Source organism: Physeter macrocephalus, chromosome 5, assembly GCF_002837175.3.
Source record: "Physeter macrocephalus isolate SW-GA chromosome 5, ASM283717v5, whole genome shotgun sequence".
Classification (NCBI taxonomy): domain Eukaryota; kingdom Metazoa; phylum Chordata; class Mammalia; order Artiodactyla; family Physeteridae; genus Physeter; species Physeter macrocephalus.
The window spans coordinates 79,168,082-79,190,733 of NC_041218.1; the positions used below are offsets into that span (position 1 = coordinate 79,168,082).

General features: G+C 41.0%; 2 protein-coding genes across 8 annotated transcripts in view; one reads left to right on the forward strand and one right to left on the reverse strand.

Moving 5' to 3' along the window:
- The window catches only part of ELAPOR2 (endosome-lysosome associated apoptosis and autophagy regulator family member 2), a 282,202-nt gene extending 261,915 nt beyond the window's left edge, over nt 1-20,287 (forward strand). For 3 of the 5 annotated variants that reach the window (XR_003679921.2, XR_003679918.2, XR_003679920.2), the window contains 2 exons: nt 11,027-11,411; nt 11,649-11,784. Coding sequence is in view for 1 of the 5 variants with exons in the window: in XM_028490126.2 (XP_028345927.1) it covers nt 11,027-11,086 (60 nt within the window). In the remaining 4 variants the exon portion in view is untranslated. Of the gene's footprint in view, nt 1-11,026; nt 11,568-11,648; nt 11,785-20,247 lie in introns of those variants that run through there. The other 2 variants (XR_003679919.1, XM_028490126.2) reach the window with 2 other exon arrangements.
- The window catches only part of GRM3 (glutamate metabotropic receptor 3), a 246,715-nt gene continuing 243,354 nt past the window's right edge, over nt 19,292-22,652 (reverse strand). For 2 of the 3 annotated variants that reach the window (XM_024130448.1, XM_024130453.1), the window contains exon 6: nt 19,292-19,848. In XM_024130448.1, coding sequence (XP_023986216.1) covers nt 19,775-19,848 — 74 coding nt within the window. In that variant the 3' untranslated portion in view covers nt 19,292-19,774. The remainder of the gene's footprint in view (nt 19,849-22,652) is intronic. The other variant, XM_024130457.2, reaches the window with a different exon arrangement.

Sequence of the window (22,652 nt, forward strand, 5' to 3'; positions counted from 1 at the left end):
AGACCTTTCCACTGGCACTGAGATCTTTCCTCCATAGGATTCGGATGGAAGAGGGTTAAGGACATTTTCAAAAATTTACAAAGACCCTATACATCTCCCACTTTTGTCTACCTGGGCCATGGTAGGGGAACTTGGTGAGCAGTGTCCTCAACCAGGTGGTCATTATCCTTTTGGTCTATGAAGATGGCAGTCCAACAAGACAGTCCAGGCACAAAGAATTTTAGTGACTGTACAGATCGTGTCTTGGCCCTCAGGGAGGAAGTATAAGGCAATTATATTGCCCACAACAATGTATGGACAGTGGGTTGATGTTGACCTGAATGCCTTCAAAGGCTGAAGTGGTGTCATGGATTACTTCAGTTAGAGTCAGAAACAAATTCTGTACCGCCTTTTCTTTCTTTTAAAGAAAATTTATTGAAGTATAGTTGATTTACAATGTTGTGTTAATTTCTGTGTACAGCAAAGTGATTCAGTTATACATATATGTATTCTTTTTTATATTCTTTTCCATTGTGGTTTATCACAGAATATTGAATATAGTTCCCTGTGCTATACAGTAGGACCTTGTTGTTCATTCATCCTATATATCAGTGTGATAGTTTGCATCTCCTAATCTCAAATTCCCAATCTTTCCCTCCCCGCCTCCCCCTCCCCCTTGGTAACCACAAGTCTGTTCTCTGTGTCTGTGAGTCTGTTTCTGTTTCGTAGATAAGTTCATTTGTGTCATATTTTAAATTCCACATAAGTGATATCATATGGTATTTGTCTTTTTCTTTATGACTGACTTCATTTAGTAATGTAATCTCTAGTTCCATCCATGTTGCTACAAATGGCATTATTTCATTCTTTTTTACGTTCCATCTTTTCTAATTGAATAACTACCCATGGGGTGAGTGTGAATAACAAGTCAGTTATCCCTCCAGGAACCTCTTCTGAGTAACCAAGGGTAGCCTGATATTGAAAAGAGCCTTGCAGTTGTCTAAGGGCTAAATGATCTATCGAGGATGTTTTCATAAACAGTTGAATTATGACCACTTATGACCACTCCTAGAATACAAGGACAAGCCAAGCTGTTTTTAGGAGAGAAGTTAACATCTGGTTCTATACAAAAAGTACAGTCCTAGAGGTACATATGATGCCTCTGGAAAGAAAGTATTATTTGCAGTTGTTAGGGACACCAAGTAGGACCTATTTAAGTTAGGCAGCACTGGTTGATGGTGCCTGCGACCTCCTTGCTGGCTTGTAAACCTTAGTGTTCCCGATTCACGTCAAACAATTGTGTCTCTTCTTTGTCTTTGGAGAGACTGCTTGAGGGCAGTTTGTCCAGCTTTTCCTGTTTGTCCATGCCGCAGACTGGGTGGTATTTGTCCACTCCATGGAATGATCGAGTGATGGCAATGGGAATGGACATGTTGATCGTTGTTATTTTGGGGCAGAAGCTGGGATCATTCCTGCTGTTTCTGATAGAATTTTCAGTAAGTCTAAGGGGAATGGCAACCAGACTGTGGTTTGAGCATCTGGTGGATTTGGCAGACCCAGTAGTCAGTTAAATTTAAGGCACTTGCAACAGTTTGAGAGAGGAACACTAAGGTGTTTTCCTTCATAGGAAGATGACAGGGTGGCTTTGAAAAACAAATAATCATTAGTATCCCTTCATCCTTTGCACCTCTCAGGGCCTAAGGTACCTCCTTCCTAGGTGCCTTATTATCAGACTGCACTGTTGATCTTCCACTGGTACAAATCAGTTTGTCCCATTTCAGTAGCTAAAGCTCCACCTTATTTCTACTCATCCCCTACTGGAGTTCTGTGCTGCCAAACATTCAGGTGCAAGAAGGTCAAGGGCTTTTAAAAATGCGTGTGGCGACCTAGTGTGTTTTCTACCTTTGTCCATGTGGGATGGTACGAGGTCTTGATGAGCTGTGTAGTCAACCAAGTAGTTATTATCCTTTTGATTTAGGATCATGACAGTCCAACAAAACAATACAGGTGGCTAAACCAGAATTATATTTGAATCTTCTAGGCTCCCTTCTGGCAGGGCTACCACCAGACATCCTGGGGGTTGCTGTTGGGATAAATAAGGACCCACCATGTCAGTAGGGGTCGGGGCATAATCCTGGGTTTTCATATGGGTATATAATCTTATGTAGGTTGTATTGATATATTGTTACTTATTATATATTTTTACTAATAATTATCTATGAAGCAGCCAAGAGGAGATAATCTCTTAATCCCTTTCTGGAAATAGCCATATTTAGTAACTGAACTGCCTTACTAAGATGTGTGGGCCAGGAGGAGGTGAGGGAGATAGAGGCAGAAATCTTTTTGAGTCAATTTTTGAGAAGGCTATTCCGATGATCAATGATCCCTTTCAATGGTAGGAAGTGTGGAAGGTCCACTGAATACCTCTACTCCCAGTCCATTTTTCTGGTAGCTTTTGTGATTTAAAAAAAAAAAAAAAAAAAAAAGGACACCACTCTTAGGCTGCAAGTGGTCCATAAAACCATAAACATTAAACAGATGTTTTTCAAGGGCCACAGTGGTCTGACTGGAGTTGGCCAGTCACTCTGGAACAGCAACACCATGACCCGAATGGGTGTCAACAGTGATGAGGCACCACTGATAGCCCCAAGAGGTGATCAAAGGTCTGATTTAATCAATTGTCAGGGAAATATTGGTCAGCTTTTGGTATGACTCCCAAGTCTCGCATGCTGTGGTAACCTCTGCGTCAGAAAAATAGAGCCCTTCACTTTGTGTTCAGTCTGTGAAGGCAGATTTATTGCCATGCTGGACAGGATTCAAATGCTGTGTAGGGTTTGTGGCAATCTGTCTGGTGCAGTCTCTATAAGGTGCTTAGCTCTGTTTGGTCTTTTCAGAGGATGGGCATCTACCTAAGTGACCCAGATGATTTGATCAACAGCTAAGATTTGTTTCCAGATTCGTTGCCCCAAAGAGAGGTAAAGAGTCAGTGGTTTTCCAAATGGCAGACCAAATAGTTTGTTGACAATGGCTATTAAATCTTGGCAATAGCTCAAGAGTAAGTAGAAATATAACAAGGTTTATCAGAAGAAGTATTAGCCACAGCTATGAGAAGGGCTTTGGGTTCTGGCCACGGAGCCAAGCAATCTTGTTGGTTTTCAGTTACGCATACTTGTGCTGAGATTGGACAGCTGCAGCGGGTGGTGGACACCATTGGGTTTCAGCTCAACCAAAACATCAGTGAACCAGGCCCAGGCATGAAGTAGAACTTCGGTGAACCCAGGACCCCACGGAGCCAGTGGCTTCATTTGGGGCGGAGGAGTAGGGGATAACCTTTCTCTCAAAGAGTCTGCTGCCATATTTTCATGTGAGGCTGAGATGTTGCTGGGTCAGACCAGTTGTATTCTTGAATATACCATTCATATTTGACAAGTGAGACTTATTGGACGCTTCCCACCTTGTTGACCTACCAAGAGTGGGACTATCAGGCTATAGAGTCCCAAAGTGTGTGTGGTAATGGCATTCAGTTTTGACAAGAGCTCAGTAACAAGCTAACAGCTGCTTTTTCAAAAGGGCTATATGTACATGGTAGCCACATCAAGGTGATGAGTCTAAAACCCCAAAGGATGCCTCTGAGGGAAGGCTGCTTCCCACTGCCACAGTCTCCGATTGACAAAGTCATTAATCACAAAGAATTGTATCATGAAGTGGTCATTAGGTCTGTGAGGCCACAAGGTAGAGAGCATTACTCACCTTGCTGGGCAGTTGATAATATAGCCTGTTGCCTTGGGCCTAACTCAAAAGATACTACTTTGTGGATTAGCTGATATGACAAAGCAAGTAGACTACTCAAGTGATACCATACTGTGTCCAACAGCAGAGTGCAGTAAGGGGTGCTGGGCTGTTTTTTCTCGACTGGAAGATAGATAAAGCATTGCACATCTGCCCACCTAGTCTCAAGAATTTTTACTTAGTTGGCAGCTCCCTGAATTTTGTGAGGGTTTATCAGCCATCTCTGCTGGCAGGTCTGATAACACAGGCAAGGCTGTTGAGGCTGAGGCCTCTGACTTGACACCAACAGGACATCATTTATAGTGACAACTTTAGGCATCAGAAGGTAGAGGAGCTTGTGTGCAATTCTGACTCACATGTTTGTTGCACATGGCAGAGGAGTTGGCAACGCTTGGGGTAAGTATCCAAGTAGCCCTTCTCTTCATGTGGCTGCTCTTGACCAGGGGATTGTCCTCTGGTGCCTGTGAGATAAGGAGGAAAAAGCACATACCAGCAATTCCTACTATAGATTCAGATGTAACGCAACAACAGCATCATGAATGGGCACACAGAACCCTTCACATGAGGTCACATTATTTTCCCTCCCCCGCTGCGAACCTAGCTTGAACCCCATTAGTTGAATTTTCAGGCCCTTTTCCTCTCACACATTCAGGTAGGGTGGTGACTTCGGTGCCTGCAACAAGTGGAGTCAGAAATGTTTGGGTCCCTCCCCTTCCCCAGGCTCCCTTGCAGGCTCAGATGGGTGTTTATGGTCTGCAGTCACTCTTGGTGACAGGAAAACTTGGTTCTTCCCCTAATCATCTTCTTCCTTAAGGCAGCGAAGTCAGCATAGTTGGGGAAGGAAGGGTTAAAGGTGAAGAGGGAAGGGGAGTCTCTGTGACAGCAGCAAGGCTTTGCATTTGCTGTTCTTTTCCAGCAGCTGCTCACAAGCCAACCAAACTGCCAGTGTTTTTGGTCCATTCAAAGTTCTATGTTGAACGGCAAGGTCATCATTCCTGACATCATCTGTTTCACCTTTGGGGACCTTTTGACTCAGAAGTCACAGCCAGGGGCTTCCCTGGTGGCGCAGTGGTTGAGAATCCGCCTGTCGATGCAGGGTACACGGGTTCGTGCCCCGGTCCGGGAGGATCCCACATGCCGCGGAGCGGCTGGGCTCGTGAGCCATGGCCGCTGAGCCTGCGCGTCCGGAGCCTGTGCTCTGCAACCGGAGAGACCACGACAGTGAGAGGCCCGCGTACCACAGAAAGAAAAAAAAAAAAAAAAAAAATAGAAGTCACAGCCAGATTGACTGTGCTGAAGGCTGCAGGTCTTACGTTCTTTTGTTGATTTGGGCTTGACTCACATACTGGAGTCTTTTTTTTTTTTTTTTTTTTTGTGGTATGCGGGCCTCCCTCTCTGTGCTCTGCAACTGGAGAGGCCACAACAGTGAGAGGCCCGCGTACCACAGAAAGAAAAAAAAAAAAAAAAAAAAGAAGTCACAGCCAGATTGACTGTGCTGAAGGCTGCAGGTCTTACGTTCTTTTGTTGATTTGGGCTTGACTCACATACTGGAGTCTTTTTTTTTTTTTTTTTCTCCGCGGCATGTGGGATCCTCCCAGACCGGGGCGCGAACCCGGTTCCCCTGCATCGGCAGGCGGACGCGCAACCACTGCGCCACCAGGGAAGCCCCCACTGGAGTCTTTTTAAAAGGGAATTCACCTCATTTCTTGCTCCATTGTCATATTTAAGTTAATGCCTGGTTTAAATATAAAGGATAAGGGACATTTCCTGGGTGAGCCTGGCCATACTAATCTAGATGTTTGGGGGTCAGTTTCGTATTCTCCAGTGACCATCTTCCACCTTATAAACCCAATCTGGGGCAGCAAGAGCCCCAGTAGTGGTCACTGCCTCACTAAGTTTTCCTATGGGAATTCATCTCAGAAAGAGCCCCCAGAGGAAGCCATGGCTCTGTAACTGTGTTGAGGACCCGCTGCAAAACCTCTGAGACCTTTTACTGCATCTTTGGGTGGATCTGAAGTTGGCAGGATAGAGTGCCAGCAGCGTTGAGCCCTAGGATGACCCCGCTGTTTCCATTCTTAATGATCACTGAGTCCTGCCACATCATCTCCAAAGTGAACCAGCCAAAATTCTAGCACTTCACCTGGTTTCTCCCCCTAAGTGGTTTCCATTTTCTCTTTAATGCTTATCGTAGGTGCATGTTTCTGGAACGGTTGTTTGAAAGGGGCTGAAACCTTCTTTTCCTGTTGGGATGATTTTTAGTGCTAGTTGCTCCTGTGAGGCACACCTGAGCCTGACTGGGAGACTGTCCTCCTGCCAGAGGAGAATTAACACCATCCAGTCAGTTGAATTGTGAACTCTTTGAACCCACTTGCCAGTACTCAGCCCACAACCAGCTCCCCAGATCCTCTTCATTTCCAGGCAGGAAAACGGAGGACTGTTTTATTGCCTTGTTTGCCATACAGTGTGGTCAACATGTTTGTTCCCAATTCTCAGGGACTTTCCTTAAATCTTGTTAACCAGAGTGTGAAGCTCTCTTCTAGAAATGTCTTTATTAACTTCCTCTTCTCATCGGCAAAACAGCGAAGAACTGTGAAGGTAATGAAATCACACTCTACTTACTGGCCAACAGATTAGCCCGCCATAGTTTCGTAGACACTTTGGAAGATGGAATGAGTCTTCTGGGTCAGAGACGAAACACAGCTCATTACTCACAGCATTAGCATTGGCCAAAATCACAGCATTTGTATTGGTTCCTTAAGCCTCACTTCCCACACAATGAAGTGGACTAGATGACGCCTGTATACAGAGTGGGTTACATTATTGTAGAGGAACTGGCTCGGAGAACATGAGTCTTTTATAATGGGCCCGACGTACGTCTGCCATTTGCTCCACAGGGAAAGACAATATCTGTAGCTTTCTGGGTTGTAAGCAAACGTTTCCTTTATTCTAGAAGGAGACTTTATCTGTATCATCCAAGGCTGTTATAGAAACATCTTTGGAAAATCACCTAGAATAAAGGACTATCAGTGTCTTTTCATAAGACATGCAGAAACACAGGAGGCCCATGAAAAACTATCTTCCATCACAAGTTGACTTAGACTTCTCACCTGGTGTGATCTTGTGATTCCCTATTTGTTTTTTTTTTTAACATCTTTATTGGAGTATAATTGCTTTACAATGGTGTGTTAGTTTCTGCTGTATAACAAAGTGAATCAGCTATACATATACATTTATCCCCATATGTCCTCCCTCTTGCGCCTCCCTCCCACCCTCCCTATCCCACCCCTCTAGGTGGTCACAAAGCACCGAGCTGATCTCCCTGTGCTATGCGGCTGCTTCCCACTAGCTATCTATTTTACGTTTGGTAGTGTATATATGTCCATGCCACTCTCTCACCTCGTCCCAGCTTACCCTTCCCCCTCCCCGTGTCCTCAAGTCCATTCTCTGGTAGGTCTGTGTCTTTATTCCCGTCTTGCCCCTAGGTTCTTCATGACCTTTTTTTTTTTTTTTTTTTCTTAGATTCCATATATATGTGTTTGATTCCCTATTTGTAAGGGTGGTATCTTACAATGAAGGGAGCCTTTAGGTGCCAGGGAATGCATTTAAGGGAAAGTCATCTCTGAGCTGAATCTAAAAGAATAAGTGCGCATTATGAGCACTACATAAAACATTAAGTGTTTCCTCCTATTATAGTACCTCTTCTGTTTTTTAATTATAGCCAGAGAAGTGAAAGCTTGAAAAGATTCTTGAAAACAGTCACAGGAAACGGGGAGGGTAGAGCTTTTCTCCCTGAGAAGCTTCAGTGTGCCACATTTTATTTGGAATAGCAATTTTAGTCAATGTAATGATTTTTTTTTTCATTTTTTAAGATGAAAATTTGAAGTGTTACAGAAAAGTTGAAGGGATTGTGCAGTGGTACAACCATATATCCACCACCTAAATCGTACTCTTTATTACATATCTCTCCATCCCTCTATCCATTTATTGATCTATCTTTTTTTTTTGATGTGTTTCAAAGTGAGTTTCAGACTTCAATACATTTGATGCCTAAACACTTCAGTTTACATATAATTGATGAGAGAATTCAATATTTTAAGTTTTTTTAAAGGCAAAATGTTTACACAGAGTAAAATGTATATTTCACAAATACACGATGTGATGAAATTTGAGAAATGAATATACCTGTGTAACCCTAAATCCTGTGAAGATATAGAACATTAGTCTGATGTCTGAAAGTAAACTCATGTCCTTATGTGTATACTCAATCCCCATCCCCCGAGGGAAGCTATTGTGATGGTCTTTTAAAAGTATAGATTAGTTTTGCCTGTTTCAGAACTTCACATAATCGTAATGACAAGAGTGTGTAGTTTTTGTGTAAGTTTTCTTCCACTCAGAAAAATCTTTTTGAGATTCTTCCACCTTGTTGTGTTTATCTATAGCAGATTCCTCTCTGTGGAGGAGGAGTATTCTGTTGTATGGATTTGCCACATTTGTTCATCTGTTCTTTTGATGGACCCTTGTGCTATTTCCAGTGTTTGACTGAATAAAGCTTCTATGAATGCCATTGTACAAGTTTTATTGTGTCCCACTTTTAAAACTTTTTTTACTTTTTATTTTTAAATTTTTTTTAATGTGTGTCCCACTTTTAAAAATGTTACATATGATTTCATGGAGCAAAAAAATTTATAAATTTCTTAACTACTGTGTCAAGTAAGGTTTACTTTGTCTTATACATAGCCTTATTCATGTTCTAAAGGCCACACTTCTTTGGTATTTCCTTATGCACTGGATTTGTGGGGTTTCATTTATAGATTTACTTTACTTGACTTTTCTTAACAATTAAAAAATATCTTCAGTTGATTTTTTTTTCCTTTTTCTTTTGTTCATGTCACAGTCATTTATGGGATACTATCTGTTAGACACTCCACCGGGTTTTGGTGAGATGTCATATTAGACACAGTTAATCTCAGAGACTAGTTTATTGATGGAAGACACATGTACATCAAACACACACATTCATGCACACACACAACCCACATACACAGGATCATCCGGTATGACAAGAGTATTGAGTAGGGTCTCTTGGAGTACAGAAGAGAACAGAGTACAGTTAGGTGGGTAGTGACAAGCTAAGGAGAAGCTTCTGGGAGAAGTTGGATTTTGAGTAGATTCTTGAATTTAGAGCTTAAAAAGATCATTTTGTATGGCATCTTTATTTAATGCATGAGTAAACTGAGACCTAGAGAGGTTCACTTATTTGTCCAAGAGAGGGTGAGATAGGAATTAGAAACCACGTATTCTGAGTTCCAATCCAGGTTTTTTCCTTCTGCATGGTGGTGTTTCAGTACATTTTCACAACCACTGATTGACAGCCAACCATGTGCTAGGCCTTGGGTCATATTATGGGAATTAAAAAGTGAACAAGGTATAATTCCTGCCGTTAGGAAGTCCCAGTCAGTTAGTAGTGTTAACTACACACACACACACACATATACACACACACACACACACATGCGTGCACGTGCGTGGGTATATATCCCACCACGTCAGCCATAGGAGCAAAATCCCATGTGAACACAGAACACAGAGGACATGGTAACGAAAGCCCTATGAAGCCCTAATAACATGACTGTTTTCAGTGTTTTACTTGAAATATTACCTTGAGGATAACCAACAGGTCTCTGCCTCCCCTTCCTGAAGAACAAGTTGAATCAAATCTTTTCAAGGCAGGGCCACAAAAAGCTCAGCTTTCTCTTATAGTTCATGGCTGATACTCTAACACTCTTTCCTGTAATACGCTGTGAGCTCCTTGAGAGCAGACGTTTTGTATCCCATAATGTCTAGTCCTGTTCCTGTAACACATGGGTGCTTAATAAATACTTGAATTATCGATGGTTATTCCTAGAAAATTAAGGCTGGTAAACATGAGACTTCAGGCAGGCTCTCCCAGAGCCAGTGGGTTAGGGCGCTGCGATCTGCAGGCTGCTCTCCCAGGGGCTTGTCATCTCGGCAGAGACAGGGAAATGGGATATGCTGGTGTTCATGCTGTGATTTTTTTTCTGTAATCCTGACCATGTGGCCTTAAATTGATCTGAAGTCTCTGATTTCTCCACTCAAAAGAGAGAAGACACAACAGCAACCTCATTCTTCCTGACAGATACTCAATATCTATTTCCTGTTGTTTTCTCATTTCACTTCTCTGCTTTAGAGACACATCCATGTGCACCCAGGACTGATCTGCCTCATATTTCTTTTATTTTAAAAATAATCCTAGTTCTCTTCATCTTTATTCTCTTCAACAGCATAGTTCCCCCACCCCATTCCAACAGCCTTCGGAAAGCTTTGTCTAACAATGAAAACATTGGGAGAAACCTCACCTCTTATTTCTCTTTTTCCCCATTAAAGAAGAATAATTTATCTTAACAGGCTACATTTTGAATGTATTATATAACAAATGCCAGTAATGATATATTTGCATTAAAATTTTGATTTATTATCCGAGATGACTTGTTTTTAACATCTTTAGTAGGCATGATTCCCAAAGATTTTCCTAAAACATATCAGTGAACCCAAATGATCGTGTGTCTTATTGGTGTTATCTTTATTTCTGCTCTCCTTTTTTCTTATTATTTACCCTGTGTTATCTTGAGAATATTTAGTTTACTGTCTACAATTTGCATGGATAGGTCATCTATTTCAGTACCCGGATCAAATATCCCCCTTGCATGGGTCTCAGTGATTTCCTCACAAGAATCACAGCTTCATCTTTTGGTGTCTATTGCAGTCATGTGTTTGCTTCTATTTTGGATTGTGTGTCTTATCCCCTGGACATCTGTTTGGGATTGACATGTGCACACTGCTATATTTAAAATGGATAACCAACAAGGACCTACTGTATAGCACAGGGAACTCTGCTCTATATTATGTAACAACCTCAATGAGAAAAGAATCTGAAAAAGAATAGATACATGTATATGTGTAAATGAATCACTTTGCTGTACACCTGAAACTAACACAACATTGTTAATCAACTATACTCCAATATAAAATAGAAGGTTAAAAAAAAAAGGCATCCTTCAGGGTAGGCAAGCTATCTGTTTTATATCTGCCACCCTCCTTTAAATGTAAAATCCTAATTACAAGTGGCAGGTACATAGATTAAAATGATTTCAGAACTTACTTTCTGGATATGTAAGATCCTAAAATCTTATTGGAATTTTAGTGAGTTGATTTTGTCTTAATATTTTTTCCCCCATAGGACAAAGATGACCATTTTGAATCTGTTCAACTGAAATCCTCAAGATCTCCAAATATGTGAAAGACAGTGCTGTAGCCTTCAGACTAATGAACAAAGAAACCTGCTCTCTAGTTTTACAGGACCATAGTTTAGAGCCTGTCCTCGTATCCGGCACATTGGTGATGTCACAGAGGAGGGCCATGCCGCTGAAAAGGGAAGGAGGTTGAAATGTTAGATTGCCTTATAACATGGTCAAGTGTCTTGCCAAAAATAAGAAAGCAAATGTTTTGAGTCTCAACTGAAGATGAAGCTCAACTCAGGAAGAGATTTATCTGTATATACAAATAACTCAAAACCAAGGTTAAGCCCACCAGCACACTGCTGATGCATGCCATATAATTAATGGGTAACTTTTCTTCTTTATGAATTCTATATAAAAAGTGTGTTTGGAGGGCTGATGTGAGCATTATGCATTGTGATCCATTTATGTCCTTTCTTTGTTTATATTTTGGGGAAGATTTGAAAAAATTTTTAGGGTACAGTTATTTTTTCCCATTATTTATTTTCCTGACAGACCTTAAAACATGTTTTCTATTAAAAATGGTGAGCAAAGAAAGACAATAGATTTTTCATTTTTCCATAGGATATCCTTGTTGATTTCAGAAGCCTAAGTAAGCAGTAATTCTTAATGAAGAGTCAGCATGTGCTTGGGTTATCTAACTTATAATCGCCTTTGAAATTCCATCCTTGTTGGAACTGGTAAGAAGGGCTTGACTGAAAGTGGGATTCTTTTTGTGTTTTGTTTTTTTGTGTTTTTTTTTTTTTTTTTGCGGTACGCTGGCCTCTCACCGCTGTGGAGCACAGGCTCCGGACGCGCAGGCTCAGCGGCCGTGGCTCACGGGCCCAGCCGCTCCGCGGCATGTGTGATCTTCCCGGACCAGGGCACGAACCGCGTCCCCTGCATCGGCAGGCGGACTCTCAACCACTGCACCACCAGGGAAGCCCCTGAAAGTGGGATTCTTACAAAAAAAAAAAAAAAAAAAAGGACAAGGAGAAGCCTTGACTTTCCACTGGTACAAACAAGCTGACACTATTATAAAAGTCAAATGGCTTGAAACAATTTATGTAATACTTGAAGTATAATTTAGAATGAGTAGGAAAGCTTGTTTATCAAATCACTTGCAAAATCATGAGAAGAAAGTGGGCTGGCTTGTCTATAAGTACAGACAACTGTACAAAGGTATTGGGATAATTTCATGGTCTCCAGAAAATGACAGTGGGACATTTACCCTATGTCAAGCATCAAAGGTTATATGCTTATTTTCCTACTAAAGACTTTAAGGATTATGACTTCCATGGAAGTTTTCTTTTTAAGTTAGCAAGGCAGGGATTGAATTTTAGAAAACTGCATATAACTGTATTCAGAATAAGAATGTGGTTGTCCCATAAGCAGTTATGAAATAAGTGTTGTTGCTCTTATTCAAAAATGATCCAGGTAATTGTTATATTTCCTATGATGGACAGGTTATATTGGCATTAGTGCGACTTAAATGTTGTTGGTTGAAAGAAGTTTGAATGAAGCTGGATTTGACCAATTTTGTGTAAAACTTAATTGTTTTAGAAGTGGGAAAGAGGGGAGTTTCCTGACCATTTATAATCTAAGGTGCTCTGGTTTGTTTCCAATAAACAGTGATCTTTATAGATTTTAATCCAGATTTTTTAAAAGCCTGGTGATTGGCTGAGAGAGGCAGGGCATAGGGGCAGCGTTTGTTGAATGTTTTGCCCCAAGTCTGTCAATGAGGTATGACTTGTAACTTTTGATTCAGCAGGTCATCCTTACTTTTGTGGCAAATGAGATAAAAATAAATAATTGAATTTATTTGACTGGTGGGTAAAACACTGGACCATTCTGTAATTGTTGAATGAATGTTTGTTTTGTGTACATCACTACTGTTGGATTCGTGAGTATAGGTGAGGTTGCCATTGTTTTATTGTTTGTTGTGAAATTCACGGAGGGCATTGCTTTACATAAACGTCTTCCACGTTTAATTTCTTAAATTTTGTTATAACGAAGAAATTATTTTGGCATTGCTCATTTTTATCCTGCCAACAGTGCTGATGAGCCTTTCCCCATCTTGATCAAAATTTAAACAAGAATGAAAATACACTTGAAGTGCACCCTTTTAGAGGAACCCTGGCAAAGTCATACATACTGGACAGAGTCAGGAAGTTTCCGCATAGTCACCTGTCACCTCTCTCTTCATCTTTGCTGTGCTCAACATGTATGTTCCAAGCCATAGAGATAATTGGGATTTGCTCCCAGGTAGCTTCTTTCTTCTCCTGTCACTGGACTAAAATCTCTGACGTGTCAAAAATGCCTTACATTTTAATGAACTCTCTGAAAATATAGTTGGTATTCAAGGATATATTTATTTTATTTCTAATTTTAGATATAAAATAGATTTTGGCAGCTCAGTCCCATCTTTGGAAAGAGCTGACTTTTTCCTTTGGATCCCAGTGGGTTGTCATTTTATTCCAAGCACTGAAGAAGTATGACAGAAGGAATATTGTGAGGAAAATATTCAGATCAATCCTGGCTATAAAACTCACTTTAACTTTATGTCTTTCCTTTGCAGAGCTCAGTGGAATGTTGAAAGGCATAAACAAATTAATCACGTTTCTATGATTTTTAACTGACAGTTGTTATTTCCTTTCCCCTCTAAGTGGTAGAAGTTATTTGTTATTTTTCTACAAGGCAGTTGTGAAGGCTTAAATACTCCATTAAGTCAGCTGTTACCTATAATATCTCTTAGCGCTCTGTCAAAACATTTAAATCAGGTTTCCACTGAATGAGACTATGTCTTCTATGGATAAATTATATCATGCCATTTAACTATGTTGAGCAATTTGATATGTGTTCACTTGATTTAAAAGATTGGATTCTATTCTTGTTGACTTTTCCCCTCTTTGGTTACCAGTAATCAAGTCCTTTCCAGGATTAAAAATGTTTCATAGTATTTTTGTGTAGATTTTTGTCATTATTTTCTTCCCCAGGAGAGAAAAGGTGGTTTAAATGGTTATGTTGAACAATTGCTTGGGTCTAGTCATTTACCATTTGGGGTCTCCAGGTTCCCAGGTGGTGGGTCCTCGATTGACTCTAGTTCTTCAAGACAGATCTGGTCAACTGTCATCTGACATGTGTCAATAGAGCTACTTCCTGTGACTCGTGGTCATTCCTAATGGGAGGCTAATATGCAGATCATTTCTCTCTTCGTAACAAAAGTAAATTTCCTGGGAGTCGGGGTGGGAAGATGATTTTATTGGCAAGTTTATTTTATTTATTTATTTATTTTTAGGTCTGCATGAGTGGTATTTAATCAGCTTTACTGAGGAATGATATACAAACAATAAACTCCATCCATTAAACATGTGCAATACGAGTTTTGAAAGTTTTATATACCTGTTACATCACTACCATAATCAACATACAGAACATTTTCACCACATCCAAAGATTTCTTATAGCCTTCATTTCTCCTTTCACCTCCAGCCTCCAGGCAACCCCTGATTTGATTTTTAACCATTAGAGCTTAGTTTGGATTTTTTATAAATGAAGTCAGGCAGGAATGTAGTCTTTTATGTCTGGCTTCCTCAGCATAATGATTCTGAGTTTCATCCATGTTGGTGTGGGTAGCAGTAGTTATTTTTTATTGCCGAGTAATAGTCCACTGAATGGTGGAATTACACTTTGTTTATCTATTCATGGATGTTTCCAGTTGCATTAGAGTTTTTACTATCACTTAAGAGTGCTGTCTACTTCAGTGCAGACAGGACCAGTTTGCATTTCTTAAATACAGAAGAATCAAGATGTTTTAGTAGGTGAAAAGTATCAGTTGCCTCATCTGGCCCATTCCTTGATCTGATTCTGTCTCAAAGGTCCTCATCCTGGAACTCAGGTCTCAACACAGTCAAGACACTTTCCATTACTTATTTTTCATTGTATTGGCATGTTTAAAGTCAGTGTATTGCTCACATTTACCTTTTGACAGTAAAGATGTATAAAGTAGAACTTCTTCAGAGGACTTACATATCCTCACATCTATTTTCTGTGGACCATGAACATTATCTCAGGTTTCATGCCCAAGTCCTAAATTAAGGTCACCCTAAAGAAAAGGACTCAAGGGGAGTAAACTGAAAAAAATCCTAACACCTGACTTATTCCTTGGATGCTAAAATGGAGTTCACCTTCACAGTAACTGGCCAGAGATTACACTCTTGCTGGATTTTAGTTTGGTTTAACATTTTCAGATGAGTTCATTTTAGGGTCATAAATGAAGGAAGTTAGATAGGGGCAAATAACTGAAAATTAATTGATACTACTATTGCAGTTGATATTAATTGATGTTACTATTGCAATTGTCTAGATCAGAGGCCAGCAAACTTTTTCTGTAAAGAGTCAGATAGTAAATATTTTCAGCTTTGCAGGTCATGTGGTCTCTGTTGCAACTCTTCGACTCTGCCATTGTAGCATGAAAGCAGCCACAGGCGATACACAAACAAATGGGTGTGGCTGCATTCAAATAAACGTACTTTATGTACGTGGAAATTTGAGTTTCATTTATATTTCACTTGCCATGAAATGTTACATTTCTTTTGATTTTTTTCCCCCAACTATTTAAAAATGTGGAAGCATTCTTAGCTCACAGGTTTTATAAAAACAGATGCTAGACTAGGATTTGACCTGTGAGCGTGGTTTGTTGACCACTGGTTTTAGTCACTACAACCCACAAACAAAACTATTTGGAAGAATCTGTTTGCACAGATTTTTTGCCCTTTAGGAGTTTATACCTTCAAAGTTTCTCAAGTCTCTAGAGAGGATCAAGAAAAAAATAACCCATCACCCTCCCTTGATGATTTAATCACCCACCAGGTGACACCAAGCTAGGTACTCTTCTGAGTTCTGGGACTTGATTGTGGATATTGATTAGGAAATGATAAAACTAAAACAAGTGAATTGGTTCAAAGTCAACCAGCACAATTGATTTAAAAGCCTTTTCTCATTGTGGTTTCTATAACATTCGTTGCTAAGGTAACTGGATTTGGAGATCATATTCAATTTTACGTACAGGTTTATTTCAAGTAACTCTGTGGAAGTAGTGTATATTGATGCATATAGTGTCAGCCTAGATTCCTGAGCTCTGGCGCTGGAGAGGGTCCCCTGCCAGCCCTGGAGGGTCCATTGCATGTGTTCAGGCTGCGCACACCTCAGTCCACACACATTTACCAAATCCTATTTTAAGACTGACTGAGCTGCAAAAGACACGTAAGATTCCTTCAGTGATTGATGGTTCAAGAAACAGACCTCCAGTCGCCTGAACGAAATGTCCCAGTTTGGCTTTTCATTTGCTGGAATTTTCCTCATCTTATTAACAGTGACTCTTGGATGAAGAGCCCTGTCTAAAATAGCTTGTGGATATTGGTAAATTTGGTTTGGAGGGGAGTAATATTTCCTTTATCTCAGATGGGTGATTTCAGATTACCATTGCTTGGCTTAAATGAATGAGTCCAACCAGTGAGAAATGTGCAAATCTAAGCTTTCTGTCGCAGAATAAGAGTGATAACTGCCTTATTCATGGGTTTGGGCCTTATTAGGGCTGTGAAGGTTAGAATCCATACTGATGCTCCATCTTCCTGACGCCTCACTTTTCTTGGCTTCTCCATGCTTCTAGCCCTTTGCTAAAGAGCTCTGGCACCCAGAATTCTCATGGTGGGTGCGTGGATAAAGAGGGGGCAAGCTGAGGGGCAGTGTGGGGTGCATACTGTAAAGGTACACTGGCTGAATTAACTCCTTTCAGGCACTCTCCTAATCTGTCCTCTGTGTGGTCTGCAAACCAGCTTGCCTCACACTTTGAAAATGGGACCTTTTTATTTTACCATGAGAAGCCTGAGTGCGCAAGAGAATCTATTAACACTTGAACTAGAGAGGACACGGAGCATTCCAAAACGGTAAACTCTCAGGAATCCAACAATAATCAACCATATCATTAGGTTCTGATATGTTTTTTATGAGTGGGATAGAGCATTCTGCTTGCGTTACTTAAATTCAGGATGTTTTTGCAAAGATGGATCGGCTCAGTGAGTTTTATATTCTGAGAGAATGAAATGTCATTACTGGAGTTAAAAAAAAAAATCAATCCAAAACCTATTTGTTTGAAATGCCTCATGTAAAGAAGATTTTATAGCTGCTATTTTCCATACAGATGCTGAAAGTTCTTTAAAAACTTACTTCTAGGGATCACATGTTAGGGGATGCACTTTTGAATAGGAAACACGGTACAAGGCAGGGGAGAAAAAGGTGATGAGAGCTGTCGGTCTATGCACTTTCAGTGCAAAGGCAGCGAGTGAAATAGAGCGGCCATAGATCGAAACCCAGCTCTCAAAAACACCCAGTCAGGATTCACCCACAGCCCAATTGTCTTGTTTACAAAGATCCATGATCCATTTGATTACTTTAGACATTAGCTGTGTCTCTGAACAACCCAACTGATATTGCCTTCCTTAGCCTGTCACATCCCATCAGTGGATTGAGTTTATTTTCTCTCCCATCGGCCTTGCCTTTGCCTTGATATTGAGCAGATGCTCCTTCTGAGTACACTTATCTAGCACTCCTGCCAGTTTCTATCACAGCAGACTTCTTTTTTGCCATCCAGTACTGTTGAATCTGTTACTCAGTCTGGCCCACCCACTCCCCCCCCCCCACCAGTCCAGGTTCTTCTTTGAATATGAGAGTTTAGAGACTGTTTGCACTGTTGTCTTTGAGCATCTGGTGAGTTTTGGACACATTGATGAGGATGCTGATTCAAATGCATCCAGAAGGAAGAAGAGAATTTCTAGCATAGGACTCCTCACTTTATTTCCTTCAAGGCCAGTCCTGTTGGCTTTTATGCACCTGCTCATTATTTCTGAATATTTTTAAAGTAGTACCAGTCTTGATTAACCAGGCCCTGGTTATTTAGCCTGTGGGTCCCTCATAGCCTCCTCTTCCTTCCTCTCTCTCTGTCTTCCTCAGTTGCAGTTCCCTCATTAGCATATTTTCCAGTCTTGTTGCTTCTTAAAGGCAAGCACTATGAGTTAATCATCTTTTTCTCTGTCGTGGGTTGAAGAGTGGCCCCTTAAAAGATAGGTACACGTCCTAATGGTACTTCATTTCAAAAAAGGGCCTTTGTAGATGTCATTAAGGATCTTGAAATGAGATCACCCTGCATTATCCCGGTGGGCCCTAAATCCAATGACAAATGTCCTCATAAGAGACACAGAGGAGAGGGTGACACGAAGGCGGACGCAGAGGTTAGAGTGATTTGATGTCAGGAAGCTGCCAGCCACCAGAAACTAGAAGAGGGATGGAATGGATTCTCCCCTGCAGCTAAGAGGGTGCAGCCCTGATGACACTGAGAGTCAGTTTCTGTTGTTCTAAGCCAACCAGTTCGTGTTAAGTTGTCAGATGAGTTACAGGAAACGAATTCTCTGTCCATGGTATCTGGTGCAGGACCTAGCAGATAGGTACTCAGCGAGTTTTTCTACATTAATCAATGGTTTGTGACTCAAGGGTTTACCAGGAGAAATAGGACAGTGCTGGTAAGAATGAGCCAGTTTTAGCTTATCCATGCTTTCCCTGTTTGCTCCTTTATTTAGGTTAGTAAAATATTCAGGTTTAGAGACAAGTCTGTATGCCTGAGCATTGTTCTTGGGACTTTGGAAAAGCATTGGAAAAGAAGATGGACTACATTTTTGTTGCTACGTTCAGCTATGAACCGTGAGAGTGATTTTCTAATGGTATAACAAGATGCTTTCCCAGGCTCCTTGCTAGTAATTAAGGTTGTTTCGGGAAATGAGAGCCATCAAACCTCCCCTGGCCGGTCGGCCTCTGCAATCGGAGGAATGTAGGAATGGAGGAACCCTCTCTTTGCCTCAGAGCCATATTTGGGCAAAATCTGGGCTGCCATACAGATGTGGCTTAAAGAAACCAACAAGGGTATTATCATCTGGCCACTGTAATCCCCTGATATTTATGCTGTCATCAGTCAAATTCTGATCATGCGACCTGCAAAGAAGGCTACATCTGCTGACAACTCCCTCATAGGGTGACAACTTGTGTTCCGTGTATCTAGATGTGAAGAGAAGCACAGTTAGATCATGTCTTCCAACATTAAAAAAGTAGAAAGGGTCTAAAGTCAACATACTCAGATTACCTGGAATGATTAATAAAAGTACAAGCCGTTATCCATCATGCTGGAAAACCTTGAAGGTTTTATTCTCAATATCTTTGCATTAATACAGATGCTTTTTACTTTGTGCTGAGAAAAACAATCTGTTACACATAATGTAACTTTAATATACAACATAGAAACTCATCCTAAGTTAGTTACAACAAGGACCTACAAAAAACTTCATAGGAAAAAAAGTTACCTAATATCGCCACTGTATTTTTCTAATAGACTGACCCTGTTAGACCCTGTCACCAATGCTCAGCTCTGTAAACAATGGTTATTTCCATGTTCTGGGGACTTGTTAATAATAGGGACACTAAAATCAGTCTAAAAAGTTCTAGCACGTCACTATATACTGTACAGTCCTTAAAAATAATTTATTGTACTGTTTCTAAAAAGAGGTACTAGGGGTGTTCTTTTGCTCTGTTTCCACATTCCGGAGCTGCACGTGAGCGCTTTCATCTAACAGCCTAAAATCACAAGAACTGAACGGCAATTCACAATCACAGAGATGAGGTGGTGGAGTCGAGGACTTCCCGCCCGTTGCACACCGTTGGCACATACGTGCTTGCAGAGGCTGGAAAACAGAGCAGGACAGAAAATTCTGGATTAATCAAGGGGGCCACAGAACTACTGGCATGGATAACCCTAGACACTAGTTAAAAGTAAAAAAACTCATTTTAACCTGGCTTTGGAAAATGCTAGGTGGTTTAGTGCTGTCAACTTTCTAAACGTGCTCTGCTCAAAATTAGTTTGTATCCTGGAACTTACCTCCATTACTGTCATACGTCTTGGAGAGATTTGATAAGCATAATCACCGTTGAAAGAAGCCACTTGTGGGTTTAAAATTAGCTTTGGTAATCTTTAAACTGGTTAAAATACAGTGTGCAGAATTGAAAGCTCACTGCAGTTTCCTTAGACTGTTAAATTAATTACTATTTTCAATACCTTAATTAATTTTGTTCTCTCTGGGCAGGGATGTCTCTACGTAGTGCCACAAGTCATCTGTGAACTCTACTGCCTTAGAGAATGGTTTGCTATATTTTCATTGTTCAGTGGATAACCTCAGTGAAAATTCTAGTGAGGGCTGTGGTGCTAAGAACTTCAATCTCATAATCGTTTGCAGACAGGAGGACATTCCAAAGGGATGATGCTCTTGTTAATGACAATAGTGACGACGGTGTCAGGGTGTGAGTATAATACGGATATGAATATTCATTTTTTTATGGCTTGTTGTTTTCCTAGATAAAATTCCTAGCTCCGAACTTGTTTTAAACAAAAGTTTTGTTTTTGTGAGAAATCTAGGGACAGTTAAGTTATACCTGTTTTGTCCTGAAAGCTTTTTCCTTTTACTGAATGAGAACAAAAGCAAGGAGCCCCATCCTCCATAGAATGAAACTGTATGGCCAAGAGTCAGTTAGCGATGGCCTCACATTACCTTTTGGAGCTGATGACATCCCATCGCTTGACCTGTCCATCTGGACACACTCTGCCCGGGAGGAGCTGATCCTCTTGGCTACCTGACCACAGCCCAGGTCAAGCTGCCCAGTCATCTGTCCCATTCTTTTTTTTTTTTTTTTTTTTTTTTTCGGTACGCGGGCCTCTCACTGTTGTGGCCTCTCCCGTTGCGGAGCACAGGCTCCGGACGCGCAGGCTCAGCGGCCATGGCTCACGGGCCCAGCCGCCCCGCGGCATGTGGGATCTTCCCGGACCGGGGCACGAACCCGTGTGCCCTGCATCGGCAGGCGGACTCTCAACCACTGCGCCACCAGGGAAGCCCAGCTGTCCCATTCTTGAAGGGCATAGCTCTTGGTTAATAATCAGATAAAGTAATTTCATGTCATGCTAAAGTGTTCATGTTCACTATCATAGTGGAAATATTCTTGCTCAATGAAATTGCATTTTTCATAGGAATTTCTTTAAACATGAAGGAAAAACTAAGCATGAAATTTGATACTACATGGCATTAAGTGGGGGAACATTCACCATCTTTGGGACACTGAAGTCTTTCAGCAGACACCGCCCCAACTAGGGAAACTCCAGCCTCTCAGTTTTGCACTGATTACTTGTCTAGGTTTGTGAGAAAATTATAAAGTCAAGTCTGTGTGGCTGCCTAAGGTTACAGTGGAGACATGTGACATGGTAACACTTTTGGAGATTTTTTTCCTTTTATCATTTTTAGAATGAGGTTCAGTTTCTTTTACAATATGAGCCCACTAAAAGCTGTAATATCTTGGGGGACAGAGATGACATAATCTACATTTCCTGAAACTTCTACAATGAAGACATAGTGTGTGCCAGATAAATGCTTGATGGAAGGTGATAGTGATAATAATTCCAAATGTGAGGGCATTAATTTATTCTTTGCAAAGCTTCTTAGTATACTTTATCTAATTCTCGCTTCATCAAAGGTAGGTAAGGCAAGAGAAAGAACAAGGTGAAACGGAGTCCAAACAAGAGTGCTCCTGGCCATTCAATATGTGCGTTCTCTGCAGCTTCCTTGTAACCAGCTGTCTACTTGGCATCTCCATGTGGCTGTTTAATAGACATTTCAAAATCAAGTGGCCAACGCATAACTTTTGATTCCCTAACCTGTCCCCATTTAGTCTTCCTTTCCTCCTTGAATGGTCTCACCATCTGGCTAGTTATCCAAACCAAAAGTCTAACATTTAAGCTTCTTTCCTTTTTTGTCTCTCCTCGGGTGTCAAACCCATGCTCAAGTCCAATCAACTCAGGCTCTATCTCCAACTACTTCTGTCTCTAAATCCAGTGCCCTGGTCCAGGCCAGCATTCCCACTCTCTTGGCCACTGGAATAGCTGCACTACTGGGCTCTTCGTGTCCACCCTTGCTTCCCAGCAATGCTTTCTCTATACAGTAGCCAGAGTATTTTTAAATGTAAGTCACCTACCTACACACCTCCTGTGGCTTCTCTCTGTGCTCTCCTTACTCTGGTTTATAAATCCCAGCACGGTTCAGACCATGCCTATCTTTCTGAATTCACCTAATTCTGTGCTCCCGCCCCTACGCTTTTTTGCTTTTGTTCTCAAACACAGAATACCTATTTCTCAGTTTCTGGCCTTTTGTAATAGCTGTTGCCTCTGCCAGGGATGTTCTTCCCTCTGTTAATCACATATCTGGCTCCTTCCTGTCATCCACGTGTGAAATGTCACCCTCTGAAAAAGGCTGTCATCAGGCCACCTAGTCTGAAGTAACCAGCCAGTTTCTCTCTGTCACGTTATCCCATTTTAAAGCTGAGCTTTCTCCTTGCCTTTTTTTTTTTCTTAGTGGCTTACGTCTTATACTCTTTTTTTTTTTTTTTTTTTTTGCCATACACGGGCCTCTCACTGCTGTGGCCTCTCCCGCTGCGGAGCACAGGCTCC